At 44.2% G+C, this 20,268-nt stretch overlaps 1 protein-coding gene across 3 annotated transcripts in view; it reads right to left on the bottom strand.

Annotated features, from left to right (window-relative positions):
• Positions 1 to 20,268, bottom strand: part of LOC118513433 — a 197,676-nt gene that overhangs the window by 127,919 nt on the left and 49,489 nt on the right. For all 3 annotated transcript variants that reach the window (XM_036059164.1, XM_036059162.1, XM_036059163.1), the window contains 2 exons: positions 17,217 to 18,267; positions 27 to 128 (listed from right to left, as the gene is read on the bottom strand). In XM_036059164.1, coding sequence (XP_035915057.1) covers positions 27 to 128; positions 17,217 to 17,890 — 776 coding nt within the window. In that variant the 5' untranslated portion in view covers positions 17,891 to 18,267. The remainder of the gene's footprint in view (positions 1 to 26; positions 129 to 17,216; positions 18,268 to 20,268) is intronic.

Raw genomic sequence — 20,268 nt, 5'->3', positions numbered from 1 at the left:
CAAATCGTTAGCTACATAACACTTACTTGCACGTGCCACCATTCTCACAAACATTCGCGTCCTTACAGAGCGGCCCATCGCCACAATCGGGACCACTAAATCCAGGATAGCAGCCACAGTAGTACGATCTGCAAATAAAAGAGAGACGGAGAGAGAAAAGAGATGAAGTAGGATTTAAATCGACGCTACCAAGACTGTGGAACACTTGCATCGCTAGGCTTAGCAACCGAACGAACCGATGACAAGTAAAAGTAAAATTCAAACCAACACAAGAAGGAAAAAACTCGGTAGGTTTGCACTAGGCGGATGCGGTGCACGAATCAGTAAGTGTGGAAACGAATAATGCATCTTCCAATTGCTGGAGAGATAAAATAGGAAAAAATGCAGCATGTGAACTACATTTCGACAAGCCGATTGGCTGTTTGTGGAAGCATCGTTGCATCCAGCCTCCTGCACGTTGTTTGTTAACCTCTCGATAAAGCGTGTCAAGGTGTATTATTTGTTGCTTCCTCACTGAGCTCGAACCTTCTTTTCCTCCCAACGAATGAAAGGAAGGAAGAATGCAGAAATTACTTGCAACCAGTCTGCAGGCGACTTCGATTGACGTACCTTTTCGGCTGACAATCGGGCCAGAATTTACTCCGCCACTAACAGTCGGAAAAGCTCTCACACACACACACACACACCCGTCAATCGCATTTTCCTTTGGCGTGAAGAGCAAATAAGTTTAGCCACCGCTGGTTCTTGCCGGCGTTAAAACCAAACCGTGCGTTTTTCCTCCCCGTCCGATTGACATTTTCTGAACCAGTTTGAGCGTCAGTAAATCTATTTTTATTAACTTTGCGGCGAAATTTATTGTGCTTTCATGAATATTCATTCTTGGTGTGTGAGTGTGAGCGTGCGTACCGCATTAGCATCGCTTTTACTTTTCCCCACTTTTCGGACGGCTGGCTGGTTTGAAGCCGTTGTCTATGCTCACCACCAAGATTAAGAGCCTCCGTTCCGTTTCCCGGGGATCGGCAAGGCAAGGGGGTGTGTGAAAAGACAGGAATGTGCGGTAAGAAAGCAAATGTTCCACGATCATCGTACCCAACCCCTTACGCACCGGCAGCCAGCATACAGCTTGCGGTTGTCTGGTTCGGCGGCTGCTTGTTTGCTCCATTTTGTTTTGCTTTAAAAAAACCCGGGAACTAGGGAGGTTCATTTGACCTCAATGGCGTACCATCTGTTTGTTGGGTATTTTTCGCTCACAACAGCGACTTTTACGGTGTCTTTTCTCTTGCCCTCACATTGTTTCCCAACATTTTCCGTCCCTTGCAAGGGGAGACAAATGAATTCACATTCTTTCGCGGCCACAAGCCGCATCCTTTTTTATTTCGTCCATCTCCCCTATTGGGCCGGTTTCGGGGGATTCACATTGTCTCGGTGGAGTAAGAAATTCAATTTGTGACGTTTCGTTAGATGGTTGACGGGTGGAAGCGCAGGAGACGCGCCAAATCCTGTCCGAGCATCCCGAGGGTATGTAATCCTTTCGCTTCCATTGCTTTAGCTGTTTTCTAATGCACACGGCAATGGCGAGCAAAGATGGAAAATGGAAACGAAAGATGCTTTCGAACGTAACTTCAAACCCATCTGGTCGCTGGTGCGTTACGGTGTTAAAGGATTTCAATTGCGTGTGCGGTAAAAAGTTTTTACGCTCACGCTCAAACAGTGCTTGCCATCTTTATCGAGTGCTTGTTTTTTGATACGGTGAGACTTTGGAACCAGCTATAGGATGTGAAAAGGGAAGATAATTTTGTTTTACCATTCATTTACTGTTCTTTGAGTGGTATGCGTGCAAATGTTGTAGGTTTCGTTGAGTACATTTTAGGCAATCAAAAAGTTTTTTATCACGCAATACACGTGTGTTTGTTTGCTCATAGAGTGGAGAACGATTAAAATGTATAAAAAATCAATTTGAATATTAATGCAAAAACAACATGAAACCGTAATGTCTAAAATATTAAAATTGATCAACAATTAAAACATGAGGCTTGAGTGATTTTAAATAAAACAGATAATAAAAAGAAATATATTTGTTTTTATTTTATTTTTTAAGCTATTCAAAACATGTGATGGGCACTATTCAAATCCTTCAAAACTTCACCTCTCTGGGATCTAAAGTTAGCACCAACAAGGAAATTACTTTTGAGCTACGTGCAATGTTTCTGGCTGTCAACCGGTCATACTACAGCTTGAGAAAACTTCCGCCTTTCTTCTTTCTGGGGAAATAGCTGTCGTGATGGACGGAGGTGCGACTGTATAGGACATTTTTAAGTCCCAGTACTCACATGCTCCTTTGAGACATGGGCTCTGTCCAAAACTGACGAAATCCTTTCAGCTGCAATCGACAGGAAGATGCTCGGAAGGATTTTTGGCCCCGTATGAGTGGAAGGACAGTGGAGGGTTCACGCTACGAGCTGTTCGGTGATATCACCATTGTGCAGCAAATTAGACTCGCCAGGCTAAAGTTGTAAGTTCCATGTTACCAAAAGATTGAAAATAGATAAATAACAATAATTGTAACTATTATCGTTGAAAGCACATCAAAACCAATAACGTTCATGGCAAGCCACAGTGCAGAAACAATTAGCAAAGCATAATTCTGATCATCTGCTTCATCATTCACTGCCTGAACGGTTGCACATCAAGTTGAGTCCATCGTGTCACAGCCGAGAGATGCCGTGCAATAATTTACACCATCAAATCCACCATCGGAGCATATTTCACATTACCTCAAGAGGTGCGCTCGCATCATCCCGCACATGCATCCCGCTTTGCATGCTGGTTTCATTTTAATCAATAATTAATATCCATAATTTCCATAATGGGTGCGATCATTGTAATCACACTTTTAGTGGTCCACCCATCCACCCCCGAGCCGGTCGACAGATTCCAACCACACGAGTGGACCAGTGCGTCCACTTCATTGCACACTTGTCCGGTGAGTGTGGTTTTCTGGACGAAGCATTTAATGACTCACGGCCCGCGTGTGTCCGCTGGGACTGGTGCGTGTGTGCATAACAATCAACGGGAATCATAATCAAGTCAAGTGCCATCGAGATGATGAAGCCGTCGCTGGAAAACCGCCTCCGGTACGTATGCATAAACAACATTGTATGGGTGGAACGGAAAAAAACACACCAGCGATTGCGTAAAATGAGCGACAACAGTTGAAAGAACGGAGAAAAAACAGTAACGAAAAAAAAACAAATCCTCGCTCACAGCCTGAAACGAATCACGATGATAATCAACAGCTCGCCACACAAACTGTCCCTGAAGTGGGTGCGTGTGAGTGTGTGTGTGGGACGGTCCGGTTCATTTTTGCGTCTCATCGGGCACTGCAGAACCATTAGTCTACCGAGCCGGGCAGCCCACAAAACCAGGAAGCACATAATTTATTAACGAATCATTGCCCGACACTCGTACGTCACTGCCAGAAATGGGCACATCGGCATCACATGTCCATCCATCGGCAGTGTGCGGCGACTCGCGCAGAGGCCATTTTTCTTGCTCTGGCTCCTCCCGGCTGGCAGCTGGCATGGGGACTGCCACGTTTTTTTCCTTCATTTTGTTCATCGAGTACGTCCCACGTACTTCTTCTTGTTGCCGTCCATACCGAGTTCTGGTAGGGATCGTGTCGGGCAGTAAGGTGGGTGAGTAATAAATGGCCTCAACTTCTCGGCACATCACACGGCACAATCGATGTCCCTTTTAGCGGGGTGTCTTTGCCTGCGCGGGCTGTCCGTGTCCGGGATGTTGATGCGTTTTAATTCATGACCGCGGGTGAGAAAATGGCCTCAAGCGCCATTAAACGCTTAGCGGACAAGCAATCTGCGACAGCAGCAGCAGCAGCAGCCGCGACGCAATCAGTCGTTTCGGTGAGATCATTTTCCGCATCATTTCGACGAATACATGAAGACGTGGAGGCTGGCTTTGCCTCGCATTGATCTGTGCACATATTCCTCAAGTCGCGTACTATCAATTTATCCTTGCGACACGGCGCGCGAGGTGTGATGCGTTTCGCCTACACGATCGTTGACGACAAATGGAGCACGAATTTTGGCACGTGCGTAAAGGAAACGATCAGTGTGCAGTTTAGGGGTGTTTTGTTTGAACGATTCGTTTCGTTTGATGTCTAGGGCACAGTTGCGGTGACGCTTGAAATTATCGGCGCGTTATTGGCTATTTGATGAGTTTGATGTATTGAGTTCGATGTATAAGTGTGTAAGAAGCTTTTCATTTGCTTTATTAATCTCCGAGAATTCTTCTATTAACCTGTTCAAGCTTAAAGAACTTTTTTTTGTTGATCTTGTTCCATGAAAATAAATAAGAACACTTTTTAAAACTCAAAAAATTATCTTGGCTATGAATAACGCTAGATATTTTGTTGATTGGGATACATGGAATTTAATGAAGGCGTACCTGATTTAAAAAAAAATCTTTTCTCAGACAATTACTATTGAAACAATTTTGATTGAGAAATTTTGCCACACATTAGCTGAAAGGACTTTCCTTTTGCTGTCTGACGAACTTGAGAAATTTCTCAAAAGTTAGGCACACGGCCATCGGCATATCGTCCCAGAACTTGTTAAAGAGCATTTTAAATACGTCCATAGTGCTAACTTAACGATCGCTTTGCTGGATCAGTATGTATGATAGAACGCTTACAGACCTGGGAACTAAAATTCTTGAGCAGGTTACAGCTGTCGCCCGAGAAAGATGGAAAAGTTCAGACTAGTGATGTGAAAAATAAATCCTTGTTGATATTGGAATCTTTGAATCGTTATCCCAGTAGGGATTCGAATCTGTTTTTGTTCCTCGCTTGTTTCTCTTATTATAGGACAGTATCGTTCAATAATCTCAGTAAAATCAGTCTTGTAATGCTCTTAACGAAATATATTTAACATATACTACTTACTAATATGTTGTTTGCCCAACAAAATTACTGGTCCATAAGAAACAGCCTTATCAAATCCTTACTGAATCCTAATCGAAACTGAGTATAATCCTAATCAAATCTCAATCCAATCCCTGTCGGATTCCAATCGATTTTGAATCGGATCGGATCCACATAGAAATCCAATCGGATTTAAATCGCTATCAAAAACGATTATGATTCTAATCAGTAATTTAGTCATTCAGGTCCTAAATTACCAATTAATAGCTCGGACCTTTTTCTAAGTTTTTCCACTCTTTCATTATTTTTTCTTTGACTTTCAAGTGTCATTTAAACAGTTAAACCATAACAGTCCTAAACAATAGTGCATTAAAATCCTAGGGTCTAACTTCCGAGAAGTTGGAAAATATTCATCTTGGCTTAATGAGAGCTAGGTCACAGTCGGCCACAGCGGTATGGCTCATTAGACTTCCCGGTATTGAGGGCTGATTACTCAACTACGTAGTATCATTCAGTCTAGTAAAGCAGAAATGATCTAAGAGGTCGCTAGGCCCAAGAACAAGAAGAAGAAGAAGGTTTACTACTACCACATACCTGGACAGTCAGTTCTCACTACGAGAGAACGGTCCGCATGGAGTACGATGTAAGGTCCTGCCGTCTCAGGGACCCTTTATTTCGCCACTCAAAATATTCAAACACATTCCTTCTATTGAGTTGCATCCATGCAATAGTAAGTTGTTTGAATCATGAACAAATATTCAGATCCAGAAAAGCTAGCTTGGGAAAAATTTTAATACAAGAGGCAAACAAAAACAAAGACTACAATTATAAAAAAATTAAATGCTTTATTTCAGTTTTATTTATAGGTTATCCAAATCCCATGGGCTTAAAAAGCTAATCTGCAAAAAAACCCCTCTTCTTTATTTTAATTATTAATTTTTTAAAAATCGCTAAACTAAACAGTTGCCCTTATTCTTCATTCACAAAGCGCGTCCAATCAAATACACCTTTCTGTCATAAAACATCATTAAACACGGATGATAATAGTTCACCTTAGCACCAAACCAACGCTAACCTGAACCTTCCAGCCACCTGAAACGTCGCTCCTTTCGTTAAAAACCGAGCAGACAACATTTAAACCACTGAACAACGGCACGTCTTTTGTCGGTCCTGGTGCGTGGAGAGAAAAAAAAACCCTTTTCACTGTGACAGCGTTTTGTGACGTTCCATTAGCGCCCGGCTGACGCGAGTAAACTGGTTCATTATTACTATGGCTACATTTATCCATCGCCGGTCAGCGCGTCAGCACGTAGTATCCGCACCGGGATAACAGGGAACGGATATCCGGGTAAGGAGGCTGTGATCGTGTTCCATCCGTACACTACGACATGGAACACCACCGACGAAGGGGTGGAAAAAAGGGGCAAATGACTAAACAATAACCGCTTCTTGGTAAACGTTCGTTACGAACACAAGAAAAAAGCGGTGTCGTGAGTGCGAGAGCAAATGAACGTTTCGTCCGACGGAGTGTAGCCTGGGTGGACGGTGAGGATAGCAAAGGAAAGGTGGAAGTTGCAGTGCAAGTGCTTTTTTTCCCATTTGCCGAACACGCTGGCAGGGCGAGGTGCAATAACAAATCAACCTGAATCATGGTTCTTTTCCAGGTTGGTTCCATTGTTTTTCGTACCTTTTTGTAATCGGAAAGGATAACCGACTGACCTAGCGGAAACGGTTTGAGACAGTACGGGACTTTTTTTTTGTGCTTGTATGGGAACTTCTACAAATAGTGGAATGAGTAGATAAAAATAACTCTTTTATTTAAAGCAGTATTAAGAAATGAGAAGAAGGATCAAATAGATGTAGAAGTTATAGCTCGGGAAATAATAAAAAGAACCTAGTGCAATCGAATGAAAATACGGTGTATCGCGATAGGAAAGGACTTATCCTGCAATACAACAGGAATACTCAGACGGATGCTTCTACTACAAGCTTACACGTCCTACCATTATGTTTCACCAATAGAAATTCTTTCATACATTTATGATTCGTTGCTCGGTACTAACCAATTTCGTCGAACGTCACCACAGTTGCTTTCAGCTGGTAAACATTTGCAAAACTTTACCCCTTTTTTGACCATTACAGGTGCAAAATTCTGAGAAAAATATGGCGGCTGTGTCATTTGATCTCTGTCCACATTGGTGAATTCACTTCGAAATACATTATTCCTCTATTTGTTTGAACTTTGGCTCGTATTGTGGAGAGCAATTGCTTCAATGGAGCGTGTACACATCAGCAGATATCCAACGATACTTTATTTTTATTTGACAGTAACGGCATGACCGTATTGCTTGTTCAATACTTTGAACAATTGATAATTTTAAGTATACTTCATTATGTGGACGGCTCTATATAATGCATTAAGTAAAGAGTGAATCAGCTCCATGACATCTGTCGGTTACGGAAATGTGGAGTGTAGATCATCAATATGCACGTGATACCTTAATTTATTTCTTTATTTCTATAGTTAACATCGGTAGACTAGATGCTTGATTATCCTGGTGGATCCCTGGAAAATTAAAAAAAAATCATCGGATTTTGAAATCATTCTACAGTTGGGATTCGTCAGAAGTATACCTCAACGATGCTGGGACGATTCTTCTTCCTTTTTTGTCAAATTTATTCACTTTCAAATTTGGACAACTTCAAAATTTCCCCCGTTATAATTGTGTCCTTTATTTACCAAGGTTTGCTGTGCGTAAATTGTTGATGATCGTTCCTCCGCTCTGTGCTATTCCGAGGACCTGACGTGTGTCGGTCCTGAAGTCGCTTCTAGGTCGTCGCTGCGTTGCCCAATCTTCCTGTGAAGCCGCACATTTCCTCGATTATGTTGAGGTCCCTACATTTCTTATGTCTTTCCGTCTTTATGCTCCCGTGTCCTTCACAACCGTTGCTCAATATTTACTCCTACACGTTTTACTGCAGTGAGTCGAACAACCGTCCCTTATTTTCGTTCTTGTTCAATAACCTCTATCTAAACGTTCCTTTACTCCTATTCTGTCAATAGTTCTTTTCCTAACTTCATCCTCCTAATAAGCAATGAAATCATATACCTCAGATGTGATTCTTAGTCGAATGACGAGAATGAGCTGAAGGCGCATGATTGATGTAATTATGACAGATGATATTGGAATTTGATTGATTCTGTTACTTAAGGGGCCATCTTTGCATGGAGATATATTTACAATAAAACATTTCTATCAAGGTATCGCAAGAGTATCTGTAGGGCATTTCTGGGAAAAGTCTTCAAAATCAGTATGATGAATGAACACATTCATAAATTCATGAAAAAATCTTAAAAGGATTGATTTTACCCCATTTTTCTATCAAGTTGAAAGTTACCTCAGGAAACATTAAGTGTAAAATTAAATTTTAAAATTTTACACTCAAATGATGGCAAACCTTACGTCAAGAAATTTCATTTCAAGCCAAAATGCGTTTAATATAGATCAGAATGCACACAGAAAATTAGCATCCTGGCTACCTACAATGCGCCTTAAATATCCAGCTATCTGTCCGTATTCATTAAACCTCTGGAGTAACAAGCACCGGTTGCTTTTATCGCAATGTTTAATAAAAAGCTAACTATCCTCCCTACCGGATGATAATCCAAAGCCGTTGGTCAGTACATTTGTACCACAAAACCATAACCCGAAAGCATCATCCAGCAGAAACCATGAAGCAGAAGGTATGATTTAGCTGGCCGTCCCAGATGGTACAATACTGGCCGCCCGCTCATCCGACACGGCCAGATGAAGCTTGCAGTTCAGTCATGCTCACACGCATACATACATATCCCCACATACACAATCCCATAACCACCAAATAAGGATAGTGAAGATTGGCTAGCCGTTTGGTTGAAAAGCTCCGATTTACCTTTAACCTCACAAATAGTTTCTCACAAATAAATGATTACGGTTGCATCGGGTGGCTCATGCATACTGATTTTTCATTCCGACAAACACAACAAGAACAAATGGATGGGTTGGGTTGTGTGCGTCCGTGCCGTTGCAGGCCCATTTGGTTTTCTACCCAAGGCAGCTAGCTCTGAGCATCAGACTATCAGCAGACGAAAAAATCTTCTCTGTCGGCTTGCCTGACGAGATAAATGATTGGAAAGAACGCATGCTTGATTACTATCAATAGAGCACACACACCAGAACCTTCGGGTTTGCATTTCCCTTTTCGTTTTCTGTGTGTGTGTGTTTTTGTTACGGGTAAACACTTATCCGATCCGAAGCATCGTATTTAGCAGCCGTGTACGTGCCAGAACGTGTGCTATTTAAGCGGCAATAATGCATCGTTCGAGAGCTTAAGTCGGAGTCGGCGTTTGATTGCCTTCGTCGTGGTGCGGCAGTTTAAGACGAGGGAAATCCTGATGTTTGCTTCGTTAATCGGAGCCTGAGCATGGTGGACGGAATTACCGTAAAGCAGACTTTGCGAATGTGATATTTGGTGAGTTGAAACGATTTGATTCGCTTTAATGCTTTTCGCCGCGATCAAAACCCGTTGAATTAGACACGTTCTTCGATACTGGAAACGAAACCGAGCACGGGTAATTGGACGACTTGGCGTTTAATGGTGCACGATCGGGTGAACGCCAAGAGCGATAAGAAAAAGTTTTTATCGAATTTTGTACCACCTCTAAGAGCGATTCCTATACGACAGCACACGAACGAGTACTTAAAACCCTGTCACTCGGTACCTTCTGATGTGGCCGTTAGTTTGAAATTGAATTTTAAATTGCAATACGATTATGCACGCTCGAACATAAACATTCTTCACTTCAAAGAAGGTGAAAAAGTTTAAAACCAAAAAAGCAACTCCAGTTTGCACTCTGCACTTGGCCGAGCGCTGCAACCGTTTATGCATCGGATAATGAGTTGCATAAATCAAAACTGCATTCGTAATGAAACCGCCTACCACTCAACGTGTTCGCACGGCACAAACATCAAAGACTGGAGATCCGGTTCGGTCTACTTTCTAACGACTTCCTGAACCCTGAAGGGATTGCCCATTTCCTCATGCGTCATTTAGTAGTTTCCTACTAGGAACTAGGAGCGACAGAGCGAGAGAGCAACACATCAAACTTCCGTTCGTCGCTTCGTGGTCGAAGAATAGTTACGCAGTTGCTCGGTCTTCCGGAATACACATCAGTTACCTTACCTGGCCGAGGTGCCACCGCTCGGCGAAACCCCTTACCGGAAGCGCTCATGATGAGCACGGCCGGGCGGCAACCGGGCGAACTTCTGCATCAGCGTCCTGAATCTCCTGTCGACCTGAATTCCGTTTCGCTCAAACCGTACGGAAAGACACCCGTGCATGAATAAATGATCTGCGGAGGATTTTTGGTTTTTCGAGCCAACCGGAAATGTAAAAGAAGTGAACCGGTTACGGGTGCGTGCGGGCTAGAAACGGGGGGGATAATCCTTTACAGCGGTGAAGAAGCGTTTCAAGAATGCTTCCGGCTTCGGGTCCCGTGCTTACACCCGGAAAGGCTGGTAAAGTCATCAGCAGCATCCACTTCCGGTGCATGGAACGAACGAATCACCTTTCGGCCGTGCCTTTCGGCTGAGCGGAGTGGAAAATTCATCTTCCCGGAATCGAAATCCTTTGCAGCACTTTCACCGAATGCGGGACTGAGTTTATCATATTTAATTCAAAACGAATATGACCTCAGGTTGCACGGAGGCTCGCACGGTGGTCGGTTGGCAAAGTTTAACCGTTTTGCTGCTGGAACGGAATGTATTTTTAATTTGCCGATGCCATCTCTGAAAGATTTCAGGTGAACGGGATTTTTTGTTGCTGCTGTTGTTCTGGGAGGAACCGACGTGATGATGAGTTAGTGAAACGGTAGTTAGAGCAGAGAAGTGATGATTTATTTATGAGTAGTTGGTAAATTACACCAAAAAGAGTTGGCTGAATATGTTGACGAGTAATGAAATTGATGTTCTGTCCGCGTGTTTAATCGTTTCATGGCTGCGTTTATCTTGTACTTGTAATTATTATGTTTCGATTGGTTTGATGACTTTCTGCAGTGGTTCTTGAAATGTTGATTGAAACATTAATTAATTCTAGATTTTTTTTTAATCTTCAAGGATGCTTTGTCCATATTGCAAATAATTATATATAGTAATCAGTCCATACATTGATGTAGTGTATTATGTGTTTACCAGGACGAAGATTCAACTTTTTAAACGGAAAAGCAGCACAGTAACTATAAAAACGATGAATAAAAGCTTCCTTCCATTGTTAACAGGGTCACCAAGGACTAATCAAGGGCCAAAGTCTAATAAGAAAAACAACTAGTCGTAAAGAAAGCAGGGTTGACCTAGGACAGAAATCTTCTACATGGACCAACGAAGGTTAAAAAAAAGGCTTAAAACAGATACCACAAGATTGACGGTACGGTTTTCTTCAACTGAAAATGATGTGAAACAATAGAGATAACCATTCCCAGTTAGCTTGATAGCTAACCCAGAAAGGAACTTTGTTTAATGTTGAATTCTTTCATAATTATATGTTTTTATTTTGCTTAGGCTTTCAAGGAGTTCGAGAGTTATTAGGAGTTCGAGAAGAAGGCAAGAGGCGAAAGTTGATTGAGCAATGAAACGACGGTCTTGCAGGCGGCGCAGGCCAAACAGCTGATCTCTGAACTCATACGGAGGCAGAACATCCAACAGTTTACGAGTGGCTAATCTGGTAAAGGACCTCAGACTCAGGACCCCTTAGCAATACTCTGGAGTAGTATTCCTGGCCTGACCTGACCGACGATCAAAACAGTGTGTTCAGAAATAGAAGGTCGAAGCCACACACTCCAATTAACCAAGCGTTCTCGGTGTTGAACCAAACACCTTGGTCCTTGATGACGGCAACACGATTAACGCAAACATCAATCAGAATATTTAAGAAAACTGTACAAACAATCGATTTAACACACAAAAAAAATCGAAAATTCTCATAGACCTAAGAACCATCGCATAGCCTTTTGGATAGATGTCTAAGAACCAATTCCATTGCGACCACATGACGAGCGTCAGTGCCTTTAACGAACGAGGGTTCTACATTCCTGGATAGCCTCAGAGAATTAGAGAGGACGCTGTGCACGTCTCGGACTAACAACGTTGTGGCACTGTTCCTGCAACATGCAAAGATCACACATAGTGGAGCTGATTGACTATCAAATGGAGTCGTCAGTTCTGCCTCGCCGCGATCAACCTGTATGTCTCGACGAGAACGCTTCTAGGAGGCCGTTCTAGGAGATCACTCGATAAAGAGCAACGCCGTTTCCGTTTCTGTTTTCAATCAATGTGCAACAAATTTAATCTTGTACAGCAAATTTAAGTAGAATTAGTTCCGAAAGTCCCTGCTCTCGCTGTGCTTGTCCAGCCTTGTCAAGAATTTGTACTGTTTATATCATGATCTTGCTTGTTGTGTTTTATCTACACTAGCTTTAGGCTGCTGCGTTAGGCATGTTAGGGGTCTGTTTAATTTATAAATAAATTAAAAAAAAAACTTGAACTGATATATGCTATTATATTTAAGCACCTGCCACCAGCTGACGCCAGACACAAAATAAATAAACAAAGGGGAACAGAATGTTTCAATGAACGAACGAAGATGAGGAATTAAAGCTCTCAATTTTCTACTCATATTATTTTGCTTATGAAGCTTAAAGTTATAGATCCAAAGCTTTTTTTACAATAATGCTCTCTTTTAGGAAAAACAAACAGGCGTTAATAAGCATACTTCCCTTTTCTCAAGTCATACCTGGAACTACTTATAATCTTCTAAATAAATGAATGTGTTGCGGAGGCTTCAAGATAATAGACATGCCTCATTCAGAGCATCAGCTATAGTAAAAAGGCAAAATGGTAGTCGAAAGCATTCGGTTTTTTTTCCAGCGCCAGAAACATTACCCTGAACACGTAAAACATTTCTATTCTCCGTTTTCCACTATTTATACTGAGTGAATAAAATGGCGCTCTGAAAATGGATGGAACAAGCCCCAAAGAAAAAAAAATCCACTCAAAGCAAGAAAGCTAAAAAGCACAATCCCTGTAATCACACGGCAGGTGCGGCAGAGAAGATGAAGTTGACACTGATGGGACTCCGCCCGTGTTCGACCGCACTATTCCAACAGGACGAACAACTGAACCCAGCGCATCACCTGGTGGTTTGTAGTCGTCCAGGCATACGCTCCCATGTAGCGGTAACAGCGTTATGGAGTCGTAAAAATGCCACCGGGCAAGGGAAAAAATGCCCAAACGAAGCACAATAATGAAAGCGTAGCGGAGAAAATCGCAATCGCTCCTCAAAAGCTTCTATTCACACCGGTGCGCACCGAAGTACGGATCTTGACCCAGTGCCGGTAAACCAGCGAAAAATCTTCTGCTTACCGCTACCAGGGGGAAGAATAATGGATAAACTTGAACCTCACTCACAGCTGGTTCACGGTCCACCGCTCGGAACAGACTCTGGTGGAGAAGAAAAGCTTCCATCCTCAATGCTAACACCGGAGTCGGCACCGGTGAGTACAGAACAGGCCGTGTTTCACTGGCCTACGATTACCGCACGATAATTGAGGAACATAATTTCGGACGGCTTTTCCTGGCTCGTGCCAATGGCCTCCAGGGGGTTGAAAATTGTCCGGTGCAAGCGGTTCGCCATCAGCTAGCTAGTCACGAAGGAAAGCTAGTCGAAGGCTAGTTGTTTGGTTCCTACGCAGATAAGATGGAGGTTTTCATTAAAAAAAACACCGGCCAACTCAGAACCGGTCGGATTCTTCAAAACGAGCTCAAAGTACATACCTGACCGTTGAGGAATGAAAGTGAAAATAAGTCGTTGTGCTTTCCTCCGAAACAGGTAGACTCGTCTCGAGATGGAAAAAATCTCGTACTGCACGTGCTTCGGAAGCTTTAAATTTTGCGTTTAACTTTTCAATTTCAAGGCCCCCGCCGTACCATTAGCGGCACAATATTTGCCATTGCGAACAGAACGAAATCCCGGATGAATAACAATCAAGAATGCAAGGAGTTAGCCTTACTTATTCATCGCATCTTTGTCCGTATTCGCATCCTCCAGTCTGCTGCTAAACATGCTCAGCATACCGGGCGCTTTCGCTCTCTCTCTCTCTCTCTCTCTCTCTCTCTCTCTCTCTCTCTCTCGCACCCAGTGACACATGCACACATTACAGCATCACACCCCGGAAAAATGGTAACACTCTGCTAACATTGTACCAGCACAAATGTTTACACACGGTGCGCGCGTACATCGGGACCGGTACACTTCATCTCTCTGCCGACGACGGACGACATTCTTCGACGCGGTAAAATATTTACCCAGCGTTGGCCTTTCCCGGAAGCTGGCAACGTGATGCCGTACGACAAACCAACCAACGCCACGCTACGTCACACCACGAGCTTCAAGACGATGGGTTGCGGGTGCGCCAGAATGACAGGAACATATTTTGCTCCGTGACATATTTGGTGCTCTCTTTTTTTGTTCGTCCCAGCGCCAGTGCCAACTTCTTCGACGCATTGCTCTCGATGACATGCGGATGTTCTTTGGCCGGCATGCACTACGCCACTGATAGCATGCATATGTCTCGGCCTGTCACCTCGCTACGGTCCTGTGAGCTGTGAAATTTCTTGCGGTGTGAAAATGGTCGCCCAAGACGGTCCGGGGCGTCGAGCATGCAAAAGCGCATCGCAGAAAATGGGGAATAAATCCCTGTCATTCGTTTCGGCACGATGGCAATTTACTTGGTACGGCGAACCGTGTTGCAGCGAACAGCCAAAGGAACGAAGAAATGGTGGATGAATGCTTGCTACCGTTTCGTGCTTACGATAACTGTGTCACCGGTACTCGGTACCTTGTTAGAAGCACCTTGAATGGCTTTCCGGAGGTGTTAATGCTAATGTTTGTGCTTTTCTTCCGTTGCCTTTCTCGACAGAAACCACAAGCCCGTCCCTGTCAGCCCGGTCTACAGTGACCGTGTCGGACCAACGTTCGACATAGGCAACACACTGTTGCGTAAATTGTTTTAATTAGCTTCATTTCTGAGGTTCAGTAGGTGGGTAAAAATGAACTGCAGAGCAATTATCTGGACTTGTGGTTTAGGTGTTCTGGACCCGACACCGACGACCACAAAACGTAGACGATGATCTTGATAGGATAATTGCACGGTATGGTACACACCTTTCGCATCCAGTACGGCTCACGTCTTGACCAGACGGGCACTACGGGCAGCAGCAGAAGGAAATTGATACGTGTGCGTGTGAGTGCGTGACCACCGGGACAGAGGCAAAACCAACCAACCAACCAACCAACCAACCAACCAACCAACCAGTGCGTTGTTGTCGAGCATAAACAACCAGCATCATCGTAATGCAGCACCGTCAAGAAGCGAGCTGAGGAAGCTTAATTCATCGTTCCTCCTTGAAGTACCACCGCAACCCCGAAGCATTAAACGATTAGAGCACGATTGCTCGATGTAGAATTACTGGGCAGAGGCTTAAGTCAACTGCTCGCTCCGTCTGCCTGCTGTATCGAACGCACACTAATTGAAGGCTCTCAATAGCAGCACACTAATGTTGGAGCGGAAACCCAACGAAAGCTCTTACAAGCGTTCAGCTAACCAACGCACGCTGTCAATAGGGGAAGCGAGCGTTGCCGCGTGACACCGCCACCGCTTCAACCCACAACAAAGACTTCAACCGATCTCCAACGGAGCCAACGGAGGGAGCTGACACTGAAATGGCATCATATCAGCTTCGTTCTGGCTGTGTTCGAAATAAAAGGACCACTCGTTTTTCATAGAAACAAGAACCACCCCAAGAGCAGCGAGCCACCATCAGCTCACCTCTGGCCGGATAGATTTTAATGGCGAAACGACGCTCTGGCAATTACCGAATAATTGGCAGCCCAAAAATGGAAAGGAAGTGTGAACGAAGACCGTACCGGACGGAGGGACACGTGTCTTGTCGAAGTGAAAATGAACGGCCAGCCTTACACTGGGCCGCAGTGTGCCCGCGAGTGACGCAATTGGGATAGATTAACGGGCACGACTGTTTTGACAGGTTGTCTTAGTGCTTCAAGTGTTCGGACGTGTCTGCGTTAAGCCGGTGGTGGAAAACTTTTCATCCGCAGCAATTATGATGGTAGTGATGGTGCCGGTAGGCATGGTGAAGGAGAGTTTTCTGTGCCACAAGGGCTGGCCACTGGCAGGTAGCGGGGTTAGAGGCGACCATTTCGTCCAAGAATCGTTGACTTTTATAAAGGACTTTGAACAATTGGTGCGACTGCATGAATTATGCCATCTGTTATGGGACGGTGGGAAGTATTTTGGGCATCTGGTAGTTGATGCAATGAAAATTCCAAGAAAACATCAACTTGTAATGCATATTCTTAAGGCTTGGTAAATATGAACTGTTGCGAAATGGTTCAACCACATTGTCGCTTGGGAGGTTATTTTTTCGCATGAGAACGCTTATTGACACGACAATAACTCGTTAAGTACAAATAGACATGATGCTAGACAATTTTACTGGTGTGTCCATCGCACGAAGCCCAAGTGTTTAGGGCTTCAGTTCTTGCTACCTACAATTAATCAACCAGCAACCAGAAGAGACAGATTTTTTTAATATTCAAAAAAAGCGTTCTACCTTAAAGTACGCTAAGGAAGAATCCAAGAGTTCGAGCCTAGTTGAGAGATTCCGGAGTTACAGAAGATTCAGGAGAAGATTCAAAGATGCGGGTCCTAAACAGATTTCAATGGAATTTAAGGCTAAATGACGGAATCAAATCTGATTCATATTTGATAAGAATCGAATTTGAACACTTATTCAACCCCATCAGGATCCGATTCCGATTCCGATTCCGATCCGATTCGATTGAGATCCGTTTGAGATTCCGATTCGAATCGATTGGAATTCGATTAGGATTCGTTTTCGATACGGATTTGGATCCCTTAAAAATTGGAATTCTAAGAATCGACTGGGATTGAATGGGATTTAACTGGGATTTGGATTTGGATCCCTGTTAAAATTTTAATTTTAAGACTCTAATGTGATATGACTAATTTCTCCCAAAATAAGTCGATTGTTAGGAACAAAAATTTACAAAACAAAGTGCAAAGTTTCGATGTATAAAGATTTTTTTCATATTTACATGCTAATTTGATTTTAAAGAATATTTGCCTTAGGCATGCAATACTTACGAGAAATCCTGCTTCGCGTAACAGTTGCCCAGAAACCGGCAGCGCAGCGCATTGCACGTATGAGGCTTAACCGTGTCCACCTCGTACGTGATGTTAAACCCGTAAACATCCAGCAACCGGTCGAGCGCGCGCAGATGTGTCCCGTACAAACTGTCCATGGTGAACCTCACCTCCAGGTACGGGCTGTTGAACCGTATCCACGGCACACTGGTCACATCGTCCTCGCTCAGCTCGTACACGTTCATGCTCGGCACCTTGTAGTCGTCACTGTAGTACATGTACTCGGTAAACCGCAATCCACCGAGCACGTACTGTTGCGTCAGGTACAGCACGATCGACACGTTCGCACCAACGATCGCCGATGCGTCAATAATCCAGGTGCAGCTGATCGGTACCGGAAAGCGGGCAGGAAAGTTGGGCGTCGAAATGATGCCGTGCGGTGCAGTAAGTGTACTTCCGCCGCACAGCTGCGACGAAGCGGACAGAGCTGGGCCCTGTTCGTGCTCCACCCGGATCAAACCGGTCTGGGAGGAACCGAGCTCGCCACATCCGTACGGCGTCAGCAGTGTCAGCAGCAGCAACAGCAGACGAGCATCGAGCACGCAGATCACCCTAACCTGCGATGCGTACATCGGCGATCGCAAGCCGCTCGTCCGAACCGAACCACTCAACATAACCTTACCGTGCGCGTTCGTACATTGCCGGGCGTGCTTTGGACTGGCAGCACAGCCACGTTTGACGTTTACTGTGCGTGCTTCACCAGCTGTCTAGGTGTTTGTAAACAGCGCTGACGATCGTGTCGAGTTGCAAGCGTTTTCTTTAGGCCCAAAACCGCACACACACACACAAAACTCACCCAATACGCATTACGTTCCCGGTACTTAATTTATGTGCCCACTGACAGGTGATTTCAATATTATGGCTCGTTAATCATTTGCGGTCGTCCCGGCCATCGGTCAAATGGGAAGCTTCCGGTTCGGTACGGTGAAGAAAAAAAAAAGATCTACAACAATTCACCGCAAGCAGCGATCACTCCGACTACCGGTGGACTCTGAAAATGAACAGATAAAAAAGGAGGACGTGTTTAATGCGATGGAGCCCAACAGTTGGAGATGGGCAATGGGGAAACAAGGATAGTGATTAACACAACATAGCAGTAGGGGCACGAGTTTAAAATTTAATTTCTCTCTAGGTTGATTGAAAATTGATGGCCGATGGTATTTGAGGTTAATGGGTGGTGTGTGTGTGTGTCGAGAGGAGACGAGACGGGAGGGCATGGATTGCGCATCGTTCCGGGGCTCAACACCATTTACCGAACTCCAACCCACAATCCCCGATCCATAGTCGCTTCCGGCTAGTCCACAAGTTGGCGGGAACATAAATCTGCTCGCTGCTATGTAGTTGTGTTTCCCAGCGCCCGAAAGTATGCAACCGGTCGCTCCCTCGTCCCGGCTTTCGAGCATCGATATCGTAAATAAATGATATCAATTCGTTTTGACCGTAAAGCACACAAACTATATTTGCTGGTGAGAATGTCCGCCCACAAGCGATGGACGGTGAGGCGAAGCACGATACTCTCGAAGCACAGCGGGTGGATCACATTAAATGGTTTTATTATTTTATTGCAATCCTTTCTTTCGCGTAATGTGCACATATTTGTGTGCAAATGTTTACACAATGCTAGCAAACACCCATGCCAGCCAGCATAGGTTACGGTGTCGCTAGAAATCGAGCCCACTATCCCCCTTTCGCTGCTTTTGTATTAATCAACCGTAAAACAGGGGGGCGAAAAAAAGTCGAAGCTAAATTCACCGATGAAAACCATTAAAGCTGTGCCGAACCGAGGAATCGACCGCATTTGTTTTGTTGGCGGTCAGAGAAATGTTAAATATGGTGTTAATTAAACCGTTTTAAGCGCGTTTCCGGTGCACAACGTCACATTTGCATAGGCCACACAAAGGATTTCGGTTCCGGGGAGGGAGGGCTTTAAGTTTTTTTTTTGGCAGCCAGCACTAACGAGCTGTTCGTGACACACACGCACGGGGGCTGGTGCACCCGTGAATGCAATTGAATAGATAAACTCAGTTAAAGCGATCTTTACGGTTGGCAGCGTGCGTTAATGCGATTGTGATGCAGCCGTTGCAACAATGAAGATTGTGCCATTTAATGTGATTTAAATTATTAATCATTGTTATGGTGTTCTGGTGTTTCTGAAGGTAGGATACTCAACGGGAAACAGTAAATCGTTATCTGTCGCTTGACCTCATGATGGGATTTTTCGATTGCGCATCGCAAGGGTTAAGCTTTGATAATGGGTTTTAATTAATTTAATATCTTGTGTTGCAGTTTTAATGGGCTGTTTCAATTGCTGGACTGTTATGTAGTAACTGTTTATTTACAAAAAGCCAGTATAGTATAATAGTCCAACAATGAATCCATTTCATCATCCCATGTCAGAACAGTTACCGTGATCGGTCGTTCAGTCGTCCACACCACCAACCAAATAACATCCGTCGATTCAGATCGAGAGTTACAGGAAATTCGCAATAAACCATCCCACCCCGGTACCCGTAACGAACGTATCGGAAGACGCCTGTCACTCAGCTCGGCCCGATTCGAATCGACGACGTAAAGCGTAGAAACGGTTTTGGCATTTGGCACGATGGAACTTACCGCACTAAAATGGAAGAATTCAATCTTCCTTAAACCAAGTTCATCAAGCTTCGGATCCGGAAGGTGCGATGCTTCCGCTGGATCGATCTATGGCAGCTGCTCCTTTCGAAACGCGCCAACAATCGTAGGAGCGTGCCAGCGTTTGACGTCCCGGCCAAAAACCTGCTACCCACTAGTTGGAGTAGAGGCTGCCAAAATGGCAACAACTTAGCGGATTATGTTACAGCATCCACCCCGAGTGTGCGGTTCGGTGGATGTACAGGCAGGCAGTTGTGGCAGGGGACGCCCTCAAAGCGTCACATTTATTTGGGGGTAGTTTGAGATAAAACTTTCGGGGAACTAACCACTGCCATATTCCTCCGACCAACTCCAACTATCC

This window comes from Anopheles stephensi, chromosome 3 (genome assembly GCF_013141755.1).
Source record: "Anopheles stephensi strain Indian chromosome 3, UCI_ANSTEP_V1.0, whole genome shotgun sequence".
NCBI lineage: Eukaryota > Metazoa > Arthropoda > Insecta > Diptera > Culicidae > Anopheles > Anopheles stephensi.
This window is presented reverse-complemented; position numbering and strand designations above follow the sequence as displayed.